The 18,869-nt window shown below is 43.7% G+C and overlaps 1 protein-coding gene across 2 annotated transcripts in view; it reads left to right on the top strand.

The window, feature by feature from the left end:
* Positions 1-7,138: 7,138 nt before the first annotated feature.
* CDK7 (cyclin dependent kinase 7) overlaps positions 7,139-18,869 on the top strand; it is a 32,261-nt gene continuing 20,530 nt past the window's right edge. Inside the window, exons 1-2 of one of the 2 annotated variants that reach the window (XM_083152409.1) lie at positions 7,139-7,393; positions 12,315-12,374. In XM_083152409.1, coding sequence (XP_083008535.1) covers positions 7,313-7,393; positions 12,315-12,374 — 141 coding nt within the window. In that variant the 5' untranslated portion in view covers positions 7,139-7,312. The remainder of the gene's footprint in view (positions 7,394-12,314; positions 12,375-18,869) is intronic. The other variant, XM_083152418.1, reaches the window with a different exon arrangement.

Genomic DNA, 18,869 nt, shown 5'->3' with positions numbered 1-18,869 from the left:
CTTTAATCGTTTTTACGTAAGTAAGGTACGAATCCACGGGGACTCACGATTCGTTGAGTATAAAGAAACCCAGATACTGTAGGCTTACCCTCACTACATTGATTTGTAAGTGAGGTAGGAATACCTACAAACTGGGACAAAATCTTTCTTGATAAAAAATTTTTTTTTGAGACAAGCATCTACAGTAACAATATTCTTACGCGAAAAATACGTCCTCTTATCTTTTACCCCCTCTATATCAATCCGTGAGACCGGAAAATAAAAGAGGAGAGAAGAGAGACAACCCCACATCACCAAAAAAGATAAGTATTAACCCCTTCCCGCCGCAGCCTGTTTTTGCCTTCCTGACAGAGCCCTTTTTTTCAAATCTGACATGTATCACTTAAGTGGGGATAACTTTTTTTTGCTTTTACTTATCCCAGTGATTTTGAGACTGTTTTCTCGTGACACATTGTACTTCAAGTTAGTGGTAAATTTGGGTTGATACAGTCTGTGTTTTTTTGTGAAAAATACCAAAATGTCATAAAAAAATGGAAAATTTAGCAATTTTCAAAATGTTAAATTTTCTGCTTATGAGACAAATAATCATACCACTCAAAATAGTTAATAACTAACATAGACCATATGTCTACTTTATGTTTCCATCATTATTTCAACCTCCTTTTAATTTTTTTGGACACTAGGAGGCTTAAAATATGAATAGCAAATTCTCAAATTTTCAAGAAAATTTCAAACACTGATTTTTTTAGGGACCAGTTCAGTTCTGATGTGACTTTGAGGGACTTGTATGTGAGACACCACCATAAATGATGCCATTTCAAAAACTGCACCCCTCACAGTATTCAAAACAGCATTTTGGAAGTTTGTTAACCCTTTAGGTGTTTCACAGGAATTAAAACAAAGTGTAGGTGAAATTTCAAAATTTCATTTTTTTTGCAGATTTTCAATTTTAATACATTTTTCTAAGGAACACAGTAGATTTTACTAGAGAAATGTGACTAAAAATTGATTCCCCCAATTCTTTTGTTTTCATAAATATCCTATATGTGGCCCTAGTGTGCACGTTGACCAAACCACAGGCTTCATAATAGAAGGAGCACCTACTTGATTTTGGAGCCTCCTTTTTATGAGATTATTTTTTAGGCACCATGTAGGTTTCTAGGCACCATAAGATGCTAAAATTTAGGAACCCCCCCACAAGTGACCCCATTTTGCAAACTACACCCCTCAGGGAATTCATCTAGGGGTATAGTGTACATTTCAAACCCCCAGGGGTTTCACCAATTGTGGTACAACTGGGCTGTGAAAATGAAAAATTAATTTTTTTACACAAAAATGCAGTTCTGGCTCAAAATTTTTCATTTTCACAAGGAATGAAGGAGACAAAGCACCCCAAAATCTGTGCCCCAATTTCTCCCGAGTACGGCAATGTCTCACATGTGACCAAAAAATACCATTTGGGTGCATGGCAGGACTCAGAAGGGAAGGAGTGATATTTGGATTTTGCAGCACAGATTCTGGTGGAATGTTGGTGGGTGCTATGTCGCATTAGCAAGACCCCCGAAGCACCAATACAGTGGACCCCCCCCCCACAAGTGACCCCATAAAAAAAAATAAACCACAGCACTCTCCAAAAAAAAAACAATTTAAAAAAACTGCAGAAAAAGAATTATATCAACCCTGTGCCAAAAATGCTGTTCAGTGATGTACGTCACTGATCAGCGCTCAGCGGCCACAGGACACCCACAAAAGCAACGTGGGTGTAAAAACAAAACCCCACTGCACTCTCCAAAAAAAAAAACTGCAGATCAGTGATGCAGTGATGCAACACTGATTAGCAGTGAGGGGCAGCAGGCACACAACTGTGGGTGCAACCTGACAGGGTATATATAAAAAAAAAAACCTGCACCCCCAAAAAGTTGCTGATCAGTTAATTTATACTGATCAGCACAAAAGGGGGGGCAGCAGTCAGTTGCACAGGCAGCACAACCTTTGGTGCAACTGACAGGTATATATATATATAAAAAAAAAACCCTGCACCCCCAAAAAGTTGCTGATCAGCACAGATATACTGATCAGCACAAAAGGGGGGGCAGCAGACACAAAATATAGCACTCTCTATCACTCTCTGTCACTATCTGTCACTCTATGACACTCTATGACACTGCAGCAGCAGCACACAGGAAGTCACAAGATCCAGGAAGCATCCAGATGCTGGCAGCACGCTACCAGCGGTGATCAGGTAAGTATCAGCAAGGATCAGGTCAGTATATCACGACAGATTGGCACGGTGACCGATCTGCACGCAATTCCAGACCGGAATGGCGTCTGCAGCGCAGTCACCGTTAGTTTAAATAACGCGCCATGGCTGTGATTGGTCCGTCGGTCCGACGGACCAATCACAGCCTTGGGGGCAGGTGGGGTGAGGTGGGGTGAGGTCATCACCGGTGACCCCCTCACGCCCCCTCACACCCGGCGGTGATTGATCCCTGTGTTACCGAGCGTCTGATTCGCGTCTGATTCGCCTGTAACATAGGAAAACGCTGCGACTGGTTGTTCACATTGAACAGCCAATCGCAGCGATCGCCGACGGGGGGGAGGCATCGCCGCCCCCCCTGGGCATGCTGGGACATGTCTGCTGTCAGGGACAGCAGACATCGTCCCTCTGTCACCGCATCCCTAGACGCGGTGACAGTTTAAAGTCATGACGTATATATACGTCATGTGTCGGGAAGTACATCCCGGCCATGACGTATATATACGTCAAATGTCGGGAAGGGGTTAAGAAATCTATGATTAACCTGAAGTAGTGCCACGCAATTACCAAAATCCCCCCTTTTTTATCTATATTACTTAATCGGGACTTTAAGGAATAGTCTCCATTTTTGACAAAGGCGGGCAGACGAACTTCAGTAAGAAGCGCCAAGGTTCCTGTTTTTCTCACACACACTTTATACTACAGTGTCTCTAATTCATAAATATGCCACACAGAAGTACCCCAATACATATGCCACACAGCAGTGCCCCAACACATGATATGCCACACAGCAGTGCCCCAATATGCCACACAGCAGTACCCCAACACATAAATATGGAACACAGTTTCCCAAATTATTAAATACACCATAACACATATAAACATGAGTTTACCAAAGACCAGGTTGATGCAGAGGCTATAGAGTCTGTGGGCTCTCAGTTGTAAATGTGGCATCCATGCACAACCCCCAAATTTCCCAGTACATAAGTCAACACAGTAAAAAACCTCCTCCAATCCACTCTGTTCTCATTCGGAGCACAGCATGGTGCTTTGTAAGGGGTCAGCATGCGTTCTTCGCTCTGCAAAATAGGCAACAAGAGCTCCCCGCTAAAGGGTGAAAACCACACATAACACATACTACCTGTAAATCTATTTCACATTGTTGTATGGAACAGACACTATACTCATTCAACTACGTACAATTTTACACTCTGCAACCCATTCTCCCATCCTACCCACAAACATGAACTTCCCCACCCAGCATCCACTGCACACAGGAATAAAATAATACTGGGGAACAGTCAATCTGTTGCTAGGTTTTAAGAGTCAATTAAACCGGCACGCCCCTCTCTCCTCCCCGGCTCCTGGACCTTGAGCTCCACCCAGTGGTGGGATTCAAATAAATCAACAACAGGTTCTATGTACTAATTACCATTTTAAGTATACCAAAAGATATATGTAAAGGTAGATTAATAATTCATTCATCAAATACTCAATACCTCTATACCGCCACTACATCACTAACCCCCTCCTTGTTAAAACACTGCACCCCCCAAATGAACACTCTGACAAACACATATTAACTTTATTCGGTACTTCTTACCTAGCATGGCGCCCATCGCGGTCATCGCGGGCATTGAATCCACTAAAAAATCGGGTGCGACGCGATGCCCGCGATTTCCCATAGGGAACAATGTTAAATGTCTCAGATTTTTCTGTTCAATGCCTCAATTGACCCGATTTTTCCATAGGAAACAATGTTAAATGGCCCACAGAGGCCAAATAGGCACCCTAAAGTGTGAAATGGCCCCCACAATTGTTAACGCCACCCCACGATCAACGTGAACCCAAAGCGTGGCGAGTGCAGCGAGCCCGCGAGGGGCGGCGGTACACGTCCTACGACCTTTTCATACCCCCACTATCCACGTCGGCGTGGAGTTGAGAATAGAATAGTGTGGCGAGCGCAGCGAGCCACCGAGCCCGAAGCGTGGCGAGCGCAGCGAGCCCCGCGAGGGGACGCGGATACCTGTGAAGCCCGCGAAGGGACGCGTTTACCTGTGGAGGTATCCGCGTCTCCTCGCCACGCTTCGGGCTCGGTGGCTCGCTGCGCTCGCCACACTATTCTATTCTCAACTCCACGCCGACGTGGATAGTGGGGGTATGAAAAGGTCGTAGGACGCGTACCGCTGCGCTCGCCACGCTTCGGGTTGACGTTGATCGTGGGGTAACGTTAACAATTGTGGGGGCCATTTCACACTTCAGGGTGGCTATTTGGCCTCTGTGGGCCATTTAACATTGTTTCCTATGGAAAAATCGGGTCAATTGAGGCATTTAACAGTAAAATCGGGTCAATTGAGAAATTTAACATTGATCCCTATGGGAAATCGCGGGCATCGCGTCGGTTGCGTCGCACCCGATTTTTAGTGCATTCAATGCCCACGATGCCCGCGATTTTTTTACCTGCGATGCGCCGTGCTAGGTAAAGAGTACCCTTTATTCTAATAACCCTAACGCACATCCGCATTGACCACCTTTCAACTGACACCTCTGTTCTCCCCCCACACACTGATTGCACACATCCTTCTCCCTTCCAGACACATCACACACATGATGTGAAAGCGATTGCAGAAAAGAACCCAGCTAAGAAATGTATAAGCGTCTGCAGGAAACAGAAAGCGGCACAGCTGTTTCGTTGTGATGAGATTCAGTCAATCAGCGTGCGGCCATTGTTTTCAAAATCAGAAGCGCTTCCCGTGCCGCCACCCAGTTATTTCCAAGATACCGCAGGGACCCGCCACCAACTCACTACACAGCGCCACAGGGAACCCTCTCACCGCGGCTTCTAGACAGCGCCGCAGGTACACCCGCGCCGCACGGACTGCACAGCTTTAAGTGGGGTGGGGGGAAGGGGCACAAAAATTTTCCCGGGGGGGGGGGCACAATATTTATTGTTCCGCCACTGCAGATACACCATGAATCTCGCAGACAAAATAATGATATCCCTTGTCTAGAAATGTAATTTTAAGTTATGAATAACATTGGTTAACGGGTAATAAGCCGGTATATCGTCGTTAGGTCCACAAAGGTCGACATGCATCAAGGTCCACATGTCTGAAGGTAAACATGGGGTTTGGTCGACAGGATCATTAGGTCAACACAAGCATTAGGTCAACATGGGGAAGGTCGACATGGGGTTTTTCACTTTTTGCTATCCCGAAACACTGGCAACCAGACACCTACTTAGACAATAAATCATCCAGATGTGGAAATACATACACAGAAGTTGGGATGCCTGTGTTGGTACTGTGAATGGCGGCATTCCCGCCACGGGTATATATGTATGTCAATACGTATGTATGCTTGTATGTATGTATGTATATATATATATATATATATATATATAAATATATATATATATATATATATATATATAGACTTTTTGTAAGAGACGTGGCACTCCAGACTTGTTGCAAATGTAGAAAAATTCCTTTATTGAGATGATTAGCATCGTTTCAATACATCAGTATTTTTGTCAGGCTCAACAATAATACCACTCAACCCTATTAAAATGCCCCCCCAGGTGTGGGGAGCGTATGAGGGGGGGCATTTAAATAGGTCGCATGCAAAAGGACCGCATGCGACCTTCTTGGCCAGCTCAAGGGGGGATCATGGGTGAGTTCTCGAGGGGAGAAGTCACCCTAGTTTATGACCAGTTTTAGATCACACATTGCATGGGGCCGAAGGTGGGGTATCTGCGCATGTGAGCCGAGGCGTTTGCTTGACTATGCGAGGACAGTGCGTGGCAGCAGGGGAACGCCCAGCGTGTCGATGCCTGTGGGGGGGCTGACGTCACATGATGTCAGGGCCCACCCCGAATTCCGCCATCTCTGGCTAGGATAAAAGTCATTTTAGCCTGAGTTTTATCTGCAAAGGGAGGGAAAAAAATCATTTGGGCAACCATCAACCGCATGCTAATGTAGAGATTTGTGCGGTGGAGGGGCAGGCATTAAGCAGAGCAGCATTTACCTGTTCGCTAGGCTGTGAACATACGCAGCCCAGCAAACAGGTCTGAAACAGGCCCAAAGTTGTATGTAATATATGTGCTGGCTTTTCCATTGAGACGCCGCTGTACCTGGGACAACTGCACTCAGGTTGTCTTTCCTTTATAATATCCCATCCAGACTCGAGCGCAACCAGTCAATGGGAGCCTGGGAGTGGGCTCATACAGAAGTGAAGCTGAATGGTGAAATGTTTTGTCCACCACAACCTAATTTTCTGATCTCTAGGATTAGCAATCATTGATATTTTGGTAAAGATGGTAAGTGCCGAATGGTGTACATAATAGGCCTACTGATCATGGCTAAAGCCAATCACGGTTTCCACATGTGAAAAGGACAACCACCAATGACAACCATTAATGGTTTCTAATCATGTAAAACACCAGGACCATTGATGGCAAAGTCTTTGATGGGCAACACTAGAGATCACTCAACATTGCATATACTGTACTGCAGTTCTCTTCCATGTCTGACCCCTTTTATAATAGGCAGTGCATGTGTATACTGCTGAGGAAAAGCTCCATACTATTCATACAAAGCATTGCTTTGGAGCAAATATTTCAGATTTCCAGGGTAGCAGCATTGTGCTAGTAACCATAGCAACCCCAACAGCAGCAGCACATGGCAGCACGTGCACGCCGAGCCGGAAGTCAGAGAGCGCAGCTGCTGCCAGAGACGGGGGGGATGTGACTCATGTTATGTCCTGCTTTAAACACTAGAGGTTGCGCTGTGCGACATACGTTGAACACCTGCAGGGTCTGTCGTATTCTACGAAGAGTCTGAGTTCGCCGCCATTTTGCCGTGGATTCGATCAATTGACTGCTAAAGACCACTGCAAAGATGTCGTTACTGCCTGGACCTCTAGGGTTAGCTGAGGTCTGGTAGGCGTGGCTCCGTCACATCGACGCCCGGATGTAGAGGTGTGGGCGTGGCCTGCAGTAAATGCCGGTGCTGTCAGGCTGGTGGTGGAGGCGGCGGCGACGGCAGCTCAGGGGTGATGGAGGCGGCAGGTGGCGGCGTAGAAGTACGGTCTCGGTCTAAGCAGTATGAGAAGCTGGAGTTTTTAGGAGAGGGTCAGGTAGGTGACATACCTAGGACTTTTACTCTGACAGGATGGAGAATTGTGCTGGGATATGTAGTTCCACAGCTGCAGGCTAGGATAAGTACAGCTGTTAGGGATATATCTATTGGCGGGGAGTGTTACTTCAATTGCAGTGTTCAAATATTATCTGTAAAGTGCTGCGTAATATGTGTGCGCTATATAAGAAACTGTTAATAATTAAGGTATTAATAGGGCCCGATTTAATAGTGAAACGTAACCACTTTCGCAGTCACTCAAGACATTCTGAGGTCTATTCGTGAAACAATGGAGAAGTGAGCCAGTGAGCTAGTTGCCAATGGCAACCAATCAGCTTTAAAGTAACATTTTTGAAGTGCATTCAATAAAATTATAGGTACTTCCTCATCTTTGCGGCCACTGCTACGCCAGTAGTTACCTTAGCCGATGTATTCATCATTGTCCTCCGCTATGTAATTCACCATTGTCCTCCGCTATGTAATGATTTTTCGCAGAGGGAACCGTTACAGATCCTGTGTCCACACCATCATCGGTACTCTTTACCTAGAAGGGCGGGCATCGCATGCACTAAAAAATCGCGATTTCCCATAGGGAACAATGTTAAATGTCCCAATTGACCCGATTTTCCTGTTCAATGTCTCAATTGACCCGATTTTTCCATAGGAAACAATGTTAAATGGCCCACAGAGGCCAAATAGGCACCCTGAAGTGTGAAATGGCCCCCACAATTGTTAACGCCACCCCACGATCAACGTGAACCCGAAGCGTGGCGAGCGCAGCGGTACGCGTCCTACGACCTTTTCATACCCCACTATCCACGTCGGCGTGGAGTTGAGAATAGAAAGTGTGGCGAGGTATACGCGTCCCCTCGCGGGCTTCACAGCTGTCCGTGTCCCCTCGCGGGGCTCGGTGGCTCGCTGCGCTCGCCACACTTTCTATTCTCAACTCCACACCGACGTGGATAGTGGGGGTATGAAAAGGTCGTAGGACGCGTACCGCTGCGCTCGCCACGCTTCGGGTTGACGTTGATCGTGGGGTGACCTAATTGTGGGGGCCATTTCACACTTCAGGGTGCCTATTTGGCCTCTGTGGGCCATTTTACATTGTTTCCTATGGAAAATCGGGTCAATTGAGACATTGAACAGGAAAATCGGGTCAATTGGGACATTTAACATTGTTCCCTATGGGAAATCGCGTCGGTCACGTCGCATGCGATGCGACCGATGCGATTTTTTTTTACTAACGATGCCCACGATCAAAAACGTGGGCGCCCTTCTAGGTAAAGAGTACCCCATCATCTATTACCTTTAGTAAAGTTGTGGCGAGCCACCAAGCCTGAAGTGTGGTGAGCGGACGATGATGCTGTGTAAATTTTTGTAGCATAGGTGGTGGCTGCAAAGATGAGGAATTTCCAAATTCTATGTAGCGACTGATTGGTTGTCATGGGCAACTTCCCCACTATCACACTACACTCTTTTTACTTCTTCATGAATAGACCCTCAAGTTCTTCAGTATTTAACAAATGAGCTATACCTTATCCATTGTTGTCAGTGGAGACCCAGGGCACCATTCCGATTCAGCAAAGCCTTCTATGGGTGATATGGGGGATACACTGGGTCCGACTGGTCCTTAGGACCAGTCGGACCAGTTTACCCTTGAAAGACCCCTGGCAGCTGGGATGCGGTCATTTGGTGTACAGCATGATGTCGACAGTCATTAGGTCGACATGGGAAAAGGTCGACATTTTTCTAGGTCGACAGGTCATTAGTTCGACAGGTCATTAGTTCGACAGGTCATTAGTTCGACAGGTCATTAGTTCGCCAGGTCATTAGTTCGACAGTGTCTAGGTGGACAGTCAAAAGGTCGACATGGGGTCTTTCACAGTTTTTTTTTTTAGCTAACCTGTGCCGACAGGCGGTATTACATGCCCTACCATCAACTAGGTGGTGGGAGAATAAAATAGTGTGCCGAGCGGATGCGGTGCACTTTAAACTGTGTCCATGTCGACTGTGTTGACATTTAGGTAAAAAAAACTAAAAAACTCCACGTCGACCTTTTGACTGTCGAACTATTGACCTGTCAAACTAATGACCTTTCGACCTATAACCATGTTGACCTTTTCCCATTCCCTAATGACGGTCGACCATCATGCTGTAGACCAAATGATCCCAACCCCGGCAGCTCCCCAGGAGGTTGCTTACGATTTGGCACTTGATGTGCCAAATTATACATGCAGTAAAGTGCATGCGATTTATTGCGTGTATATCCCTGGGGAGCTGGCAGTGGTGGGGGCGGGCAGCGGGGTCCCTGCGGCATGTGGGGTGCAGCAAGGTCCCTGCGGCGCTGGTCAGCGGGTCCATGCAGCAGATGGGAACTGAGTGAGTAGCGCTATTCGCCACCCCGCTGCCCACCCCACACCGCTTCCCATCCGCTGCTGCCCGCGCCCACCACCCAATCAGCTGGCCGGACCCCCTAGCCCGCCCCCCGCTGCACACTTAAGAAGTCTCAGGGTGGTCGGATGGCCAGCAGGTCCGACCACCTGCTCGGGTCCGATGCGCATCGGACCTGAGGGGATGTCAAACCGAGCTGATTTCACGTCCCGATTCGTCGCAATCAGCCCAAATCCGCTCGGTGTATGGGCACATTAAGAAGAGCTGGGTGACAGTGTCACGTGCATGCACAGACTGGCCGTCACACATGTCACAACAGCCCTGTTGCTGGTAGAGATAGGCTGCCAGTAACAGAGGAGGGTACTATATTAATATGGTGTACTATATTAATAATGCTGCTGGTAATAAGCACAGTTACTAAATCGCTGAAGGGGACGAGCTCCAGTAAAAAGTCCTGGCTGAACATAGGCTTTTGACCCAGGGATGATCCATTGAAGCCACAATGGTTTTGAAAGGCCTCTATTGCTTCAATATGGCATTTGTGTTCTAGTGCTTGACAAATTAAGCAGACACTGTAGTACCATTGTGTTTAAGTGGCAAAATATACCTAATTTTTACTAGGAGTAAGCCACCATTGCCCCTTTCTCTAGTAGAATAAAAAATGTCCGAGAATGTAGTTATGGCTACTTAATAAAATTGAATTTACCGCCGATACATGTTTTTTGTTGGATTCACGGGCATTTTCTCCCGATTTTGGGTCCGTTTTCGCCCATGCCAATTTGACAGGGAAAATAAGTGAAAAGGTATGGATGAAAATGTACTAAAAAACAAGTGAAAATGCCTGTGATTTTATACTGATCAGCAAATTAGGGAAATAGGCCTTGATACACACAGATAAGTACAGGTTGAGTATCCCTTATCCAAATTATTTCGAAAACCATAGTCTCCAAAATGTACTTTTATTTGTTGTTTTTTGCTAAAAAACCTACTGGGGACATCTGTAACTGGCATTACTGGGGAAATAACACGTAACTGGCACTAAATATGTGCAAGGACATGATTGCTTGGCATTCAAATTCAGTACCTGAGATAGTACACAAACTTTTCACAAATAAAATATATTTGTGTGTATTTCATGTGTTTGATGTGCTTATACAACATAAATGCAAGATACCTCATTAAAAATATTCCTAAATACGGAATAATCTGTTATCCAAAATTCTTCTGTTCCCGAGCATTTTGGATAAGGGATACTCAACCTGTATATTCTTCCAGACAGATTTTCTTTCATTTGGTTCATTTGACGTAGGCATGGCCCTCCAGCTGTTGTAAAACTACACATCCCAGCATGCCTTGCCATGGTTTTAGCCTTCCCTGATAGAAAAACTGTAGCAAGGCGTGATGGGACTTGCAGTTTCACAACAGCTGGAGGGCCATAGTTTGGACATACCTGATTTAAAGCCTTTTTAATGTGGCCACAAAAAAATCAAATAACTTTGCTCTACCCTATGTGGTTTTCTTGGCATGTTATTATTATTCTTACTATTTTTTATCATCACAATGGATGCTGAAACCGTGCAATCAAAACAAAAGTAGTGCAAAAGATTTGCAGCAAACAACATTGCAGCATGTAGGGTACAAGCTATATAAACTCTGCTGCGTATGCCGTCATAAAGCAGCATTGTGTAAACCCAAACCTGCGGTGCCCTTTATGATAGAAATAAATGAGGGAAGAGGGTCTTGATCATAAGAGCTTACACTCTATAGTGGGTTTATTATTTATTTATGTATTTCTTATATAGCTCACACATATTCTGCAGCGTTTTACAGAGAATATTTGAACATTCACATCTGTCTCTGCCCCAGTGGAGCTTACACTCTATATTCCCTACCACATGTACACGCACACAGACATTCTAGGGTTAATTTTGTTGGGCGCCAATTAACCTTCCAGCATATTTTTGGATTGTGGGAGGAAACGGGAGTACCCGGAGGAAACCCACGTAAGCACGGGGAGAATATACAAACTCTGCACACTTAGAGCAATGGTGGGAATCAATCCCATGACCTTAGTGCTGTGAGGCAGTAATGCTAACCATTACACCATCTGTGCTGCCCTATAGATTGGCATATAGATTCACAGAGGGGAGAGGCATTGAGGTAAAGCCAGCCATACCTCTACAGATCGATTGTCAGATCTGTCTGGTTGGAACAAAATCCTGGTAATGGATGAGAGCAAATGACAGTTGCCCATTTGCTTTGAAATGCTGGAAAACTGCCAAACTGCCCTTTAGATACTACCAGGATTTTGTTCCAACCAGCCCAATCTGACAATCGATCTGTAGATGTATGGCCAGCTTAAGACCTGGAGATAAATCTGCTTTAATACTACCATTTTACTTCTAGATTAATTGAAGCTCTCGTACATCTGATATATGTTGTGTGTATATGTGTTGCTTCCTCCCATGTGCACGTGAGATTTGTCTTTCAGATTTACCCCATTATTAATTTTTTTAAATCTATATTTCTAGTTTGCTACAGTCTACAAAGCAAGAGATAAGAACACTGATCGAATTGTGGCAATTAAAAAGGTTTGTCTGAATTGCATATACAGATTTATTTTTTCTTAAACAATAGAAAGTAACCCTAATGTGTAACTGATGGCTTTGCTGGAATATTGTCATAAATGTGCAGAGAGAGAGAGAGACTGAGGGGCAGATGTATGAAGATGAAGAAATGGTCCACAGCAACTAATCAGCACTGAAGTAGCATCTATTATTTGCATACTGTAAAAGGATAGAGAACAGCTGACTGGTTGCCTTCGGTAACTGTCTCACTTCTCCGCCCATATCACTGCATAATACATCTGCCACTGGATCCTCACTCTTTACCCGCCCCTCTAATCGGGTTAACGCTAGGAATTTGTATGGTCTTGTGTTACAGGTGTCATAGTAACTGAACTGCAATGATTTTTTCAGCAGATTGGTGTTGCCCTAGACATTTCTTTGTTTTTGGAACACAATAGCAACAGGTCTGACTAGTTTTGTGCCAAAATATTAGCAACTCCACCCTAATGTAAGACACAATTACAGTTGCTGAATATTAAAAAATAGCAACACCCACATTATGTTATTGGTGAGGTTATCACGTAAGACCAATCAAAGATTATTTTAGTGCACATTATATTAGTGCAATTTGGGGGTAAAATTGTGGTGTTGATTCAGAATATTACATTTGCTTTTCCTCAGTGACTCCAATTTTTGAGATACATGGACAAGAAACATGAAAAACACAATTAACAACGCAACCTACTCTACTGTTAGTGGCCGATGACTTACACCACTTTGCCATGCATGTCACTCCGACACCCTTAAGGTTGACCTGTGCATACACAGCCAATCAGCAGCTTTTAAACATAACCTGTGTTGCGCCGTTCACACTGCACCCGTACTTGTGTCTGACCTTAGTAGCTACTGGGGCCAGGTTTCTGGAGTCAATTGACCAAGGTTATTTTCTTCTACGATCCCCATGGCAGCCATAACACTGGGATATCCTCCCTTTCCTCTAGTTTAGACAGGATGTTTTTCTAGGGACCGCCCACCTGGTGGTATATAACCTCACTCCTCCCCTTCCTCCTTGTCTTTTTCTCCTGTCTCCTAACTAGTTTGGATAGGTAGGGAGTGTTATTTTTCTTTCCAACTAGGGCTTACCTCTATCTCAGCATGGAGCTGAAAGGGGTGGCTCCCCGGGGGGAAGAAGAGTATCCGGGAGTGTGGCCTGTATAGAATCCTGCCCGTTGTATACTAGGACTTGGTACTTTTTAGGGAGTGTGGCCTTTATAGAGTCCTGCCCGTCTGTTTATTCGGCTGTAGCTGCCAAAACTGCACTGGAGCCGCATTGAGGATTGCGGACGCCGCGAGTACCAAGCCACGATGGTGCCAAGGGCCATTATGTATCTGCAGTTCACCAAGTGCTAAGAGCCACATGTCTGCTACTGAATGGCCAGAGAGCCCTGCTGTGCAGCATGACCCCAGTACAGCAACTGCCAGGTGCCAGATGCTGTGTCGCGTCCCTGGCACTTATGATCAGCACTATTCTTACTATGTCTGGCATCTTTCGAAGTCCAGAAGGCCGTGCCAGGGGGTACGCATGTGCAGAAGGAATACATATTTTAAAATGGCACTGAGATGCCTATTCTTGCAGCAAAAAATGCTAGAAGCAAGTCTCTCCTTGTGCTGGAGCACTGGAGAGATGGAAATGCCTTCCCCCCCAAAAGCCTGAAAATGCCCAAACGAGGTAAGCCCCTTTTTAAGGGCATTAGTGTTTTTATTTCTATTTAGCTGGTTAGTGATAGGCTATTTTTGTTATCTTTCTTAATGTGCCTGCACCTAAGAAAAATCCAGCTCCTTTCTCTGCATCTCTGTGATGACTGTGAGGAACAAGCTGCAGCTGTGTCTAGTCAACCTAATCTATTGCATTGGAGCTGCAGGGTTATAAGAGGTCAAGATCTCAGGCTGGTTTTAACTATGAAGGTGCTGTTCTTCCTGGAGAGGTTTCCAGTTATGGATCTGGAGAGATAAAGTTACCAGGATCTTTTAATATTGTTATGGTAGAAAGTATGTTGAAAACTTTTGTAAAACCATAAACTATAAAGATGTGGCCTTCAGAAAATCAAGACCTTTTTATTTGACTATAGATTCTAAGACCTACAGCATTCCATGCTGCATAGGCCCGATCCCTACAGCCATACCACTCTGCATAGGCCCGATCCCTACAGCCATACCACTCTGCATAGGCCCGATCTCATCTGATCTTGGCAGCTAAGGAGTGTTTGAGTAGAGGCTTTCCTATTCATTAAGTAATGAAGGGGTTAATATCCAAGGAATGGCAGAACCTTGATAAAAAAGCAAGGACAATTATCCATGGTAGAACACCTGTATCCTATTGGTGATGAGCAAATCCTGAACTGGTGTATTATACCTTAAGTAGATACTACTGAATGAACTTCAGGAACTGCTATACCTTGGAGGAGAATGTGTCCTTTAAGGACGCTGTTGATAGAAGTTTGGAGAATTCCCTTAAATTGCATGTTCCTTCTGCAGTGGCCATGAACTCTTTTGAGTGTTAACATTTGTGGGAGATGTGCAAAATATCTGCTAAAAAGAAAAAAATAGCACAGCTCACATTTGTTTTAAAAAATTATATATATTATATATATATATATATATATATATATATATATATATATATATATATATATATATATATATATATATATATATATATATATATATAGATATATATCTATCCTATATAAGCCAAACATTACAAGTCATTATGATTAATAGAAATGTTTTTTTGGCAATGTCGCCTGTTTTGGCTGATTCACTTGGCACTCAAGGGGTTAAACTTGGGTGTATCCATTTTCAGCATCTAGGTCTCTGAGTTTGGTGCTCTTCTGTGCATAATGATTATAGGATATAAAAAAAAAAAAAAAAATTATAATAATAATTATAAATTCAACCGCTCTCTGCATAATTTCTATGTAAAGCCTCTCTGGATGTGATCTTGTTCTCAGCTTGGTCCATGGCTGCTGGAGTTACTGCAAGAAGAGTATTGGGGTTACTTATGTGACGTGCAGACTGGCTACTTTTACTCTCGGAAGATTATCTGCTACTTAGCAGGATGCTGGGGTTCTTAAGCTTACGGGACAGTCTGTCAGACTACCCCAGAAAGACTGAATAGATTCCTCTACCTAAATCATCCAGACAACAGTTTAAGGATGTCAAGAGCTATAGACTAGGCTGACAAGATAGCGGAAGAGGATCTTTGGAACATCACAACATTCCTTTTGGCAGTCATATAGGAAGAACCCAGATAATGTTAACCGCTCTATTCTAGTAGGAGTCTGGGTTCTGACTTTTGTGGAAAAGTGTAAAATGTCTATTCATGACAAATGGGTCATTGGTGTAATTCAACAAGACTACAACATATCATTTCTACAGTATCCAAAGGGAAATTTTTTATTTTATTTTGAGTCCAGACTGCCGGGAATATCAAGTGAATAGAATCGTTACCCAGAGAAAGAAAGGCCTTTACTCTAACCCGTCTTTAGGGAAGATAGGTACAGGAGGATTGAGAGTTATCTTGGATAAAGCTCCTAAATACATTGTCAGGGTAAGAAAATTTCAGTCTGAAAAACATATACTGTACTGTATTATATACCAGTCAGTGAAGAAGACAAGAAGTTCCTACAATTCTGTATACAGGACTGATGCTTCCTATTTACCTGCTTACCATTGGCCTAGCTACATTGCCAAGAATATTTACAAAGGGTCTAATTACCTTGATCGCACATCTGGGAGAGCAGTGTATTCAGATTGGCCATATTTAAACAATGTTCTGGTTCCAACCAGTTCAGAAGAAGTAAGAAAGTATGTAATACAATTCCTGCAGCGCCATGGTTGGATCATAAATTGTGAGGAAAGGCAGTTGCATCCAACTCAGAACAGTCAATTTTTGGGTGTACATGTAGACACGAAGAAAAGTACTCTTTTTCAAAAGAAAGAAGTTCAAGGACCCAGAGTCTAACACAGGGGCTGATGATCTTCTTTAAATCTTGGGTATCGAACTCCTAGGAAGGATGAAGATAAGAAGTTGGGAGTATTTTTCCATATATAAGAAGTAACTGTTGTCCAGAAACTAGAAACATAAAATTTGACGGCAGATAAGAACCACTTGGCCATCTAGTGTGCTCCTTTAAAAATATGAAGTAACTGTACAAAGGTAAAGCATCTCTAGTCTTGTGAGCAAACAAACTTGGCAAACAGCTTTATATCCAGATCAACCTGGGTTTTTTATACTGACCACAGACACAAGTTCACCAGGCTGGGGAGCGCAAATTATACGTCGCACAGGATGAGTAAACTGGTCTTTTAAAGAAAGTCTGATGTCGTCAAACTTAAGAGAGGCAAAATATTACTTCAAAGAATAGATCAATGCTTATCTTAGAGTCTTTTCAGCCAATGTTACGGTCATAAGCATATATGAACCATCAAAGGCCGGATGAGAAAATACATTGGCAAATACATCAGCAGAAGCAAAATCCTTTTTGGGAATTGAGCAACAGTTTTCCTGTGGTTCATAAACAAGTTTTGGCAGCCAGATGTGGACCTGATGGCAACTCATGTCAACAAGAAGCAGACGCACTCTATTACAGATTCTATCTTTCCAGAACATATGCAGTGGACACCTTTTCTAATTCGGTTGAATTGTCACCTAGGATATGTTACCTCCTTTTTTCCTCTGTCGCATCCTAAAGCCAATAGGATCAGGGGGAGGATATAGCAGTCCTCCCCATTTTGGCCAAGGGGAATGTGGTTCACAATAGCCTTAAAAAAGGCAATGCAGGTACCCTGGACATTACCAATTATGCCAGACCTTCTACATCAGGGTCAGATATACCATCTAGATCCAGCACGATTATGCTTGGAGGATTGGTGATTTGAATGGAACCTGTTAAGACAGAAGTTTTTGTCAGAGCAAGTAACCCAGATTCTATTACAAGAAAGGAAGGTTTTTCGCACACCTATTATAAGGAACTCTGCGATGGCGCAAGTCCTACAATTCCTGCGTAATGGTTTCTCTCCAGGCCTAACTCTTTCACCCATAGAGGACAGATAGTGGCCTAAGTGTACTCCTAGATAGGAGATTGGCAGATGGTATTGTAATTAAGAAATTCTGCTACACCATTAAAATAATGTGTCTGCCCATCAAATCCTTAGTGGTTCCTTGGGACTTGAATTAGGTCGTATGCATTAATGAAAACTCGTTGAACCATTACTAGAAAATCCTCTCAAATTCTTGACTTGGAAGATTTTTTTTTTTTTAGTAGCAGTTATGTCTTAAGTATGTGATTTATAGGCTTGTGGATTTAAGAACCATACCTAAACCTTTTGCTGGATAAAGTTGTACCTAGGACGCATGCTAATATTTCTACCCTAGGTGATTACTGGTTCCATCTGAATCAGGATATTGTACTACTGGCTTTTCATCATGAACCTAAGAACGAGAGATGAAGACTGGTATACACCGGACCTAGTCAGAAGTATTGGCATTTACTTAAACAGAATGACATAAGACCATCAAAACATTTATTTGTGATCATAGAAGAAAATAAGAAGCTTGTGTTCCCACAATTCAGACCATCTCTATATGGATTAGAGACCTAATTATATTCATATAAAAAAAAAAAAAATTAGGTTTGAGAGGTTCCGGTGTTAATCAAGAAACACTCAACCAGAGCTGTGGAGACTTCATGGCCTAGGAAGACTCAGGTTTCCAGAAAGGACATTTGTGAAGCAACACCTTGGTCATCTATTCATACGTTCTCTAAACATTATGCTTTAAATGTTGCTACCGCCCACTTGGGGGTCCTGTCTTGCAAGGTCACTTGCTAAGTAAATCATATTGCATTTATGGTTTCCCACCCTGTATTCTGCTTGGGTATGTCCCAGTGTTATGGCTGCCATGGGGATCGTAGAAGAAAGCAGCGAATTATACTCACCGATAATTCCATTTCTTCTTAGAGATCCCATGGCAGCCATCAGAATGCCCTCCCCTTGTAGTGTTTTTCCAGGGACCTAAATACGGAGACACTCGAAAGACAAGGAGGAAGGGGAGGAGTGAGGTTATATACCACCAGGTGGGCGGTCCCTAGAAAAACATCCTGTCTAAACTAGAGGAAAGGGAGGATATCCCAGTGTTATGGCTGCCATGGGATCTCTAAGAAGAAATGGAATTATCGGTGAGTATAATTCGCTGCTTTCACAGCCCCTTTTACACTGAGTCATGACCAAGAGTAACCCAGGAATACTGTAACCCAGTTTATTGTGGCAGTGGAAAAGGGGTATAATATAAAGGGGAAATATTAAATTTAAAAACTGTGGGTCTCATCTTCTAGAATGTTGTGGAAGATTCCCATATGCATGTGTTAAGTCAGTAGATTTATTCAGCATACTTTTGGACACGGCTATACCTTAATGCACCAAAACACCTTATATGCTGCCATTCAATATATAAATATA

The sequence above is a fragment of the Crinia signifera genome, chromosome 1, assembly GCF_055691185.1.
Source record: "Crinia signifera chromosome 1, ASM5569118v1, whole genome shotgun sequence".
Taxonomy (NCBI): Eukaryota; Metazoa; Chordata; class Amphibia; order Anura; family Myobatrachidae; genus Crinia; species Crinia signifera.
Note: the sequence above shows the minus strand (reverse complement) of the source record. Positions and strands in the feature narration are given on the sequence as shown.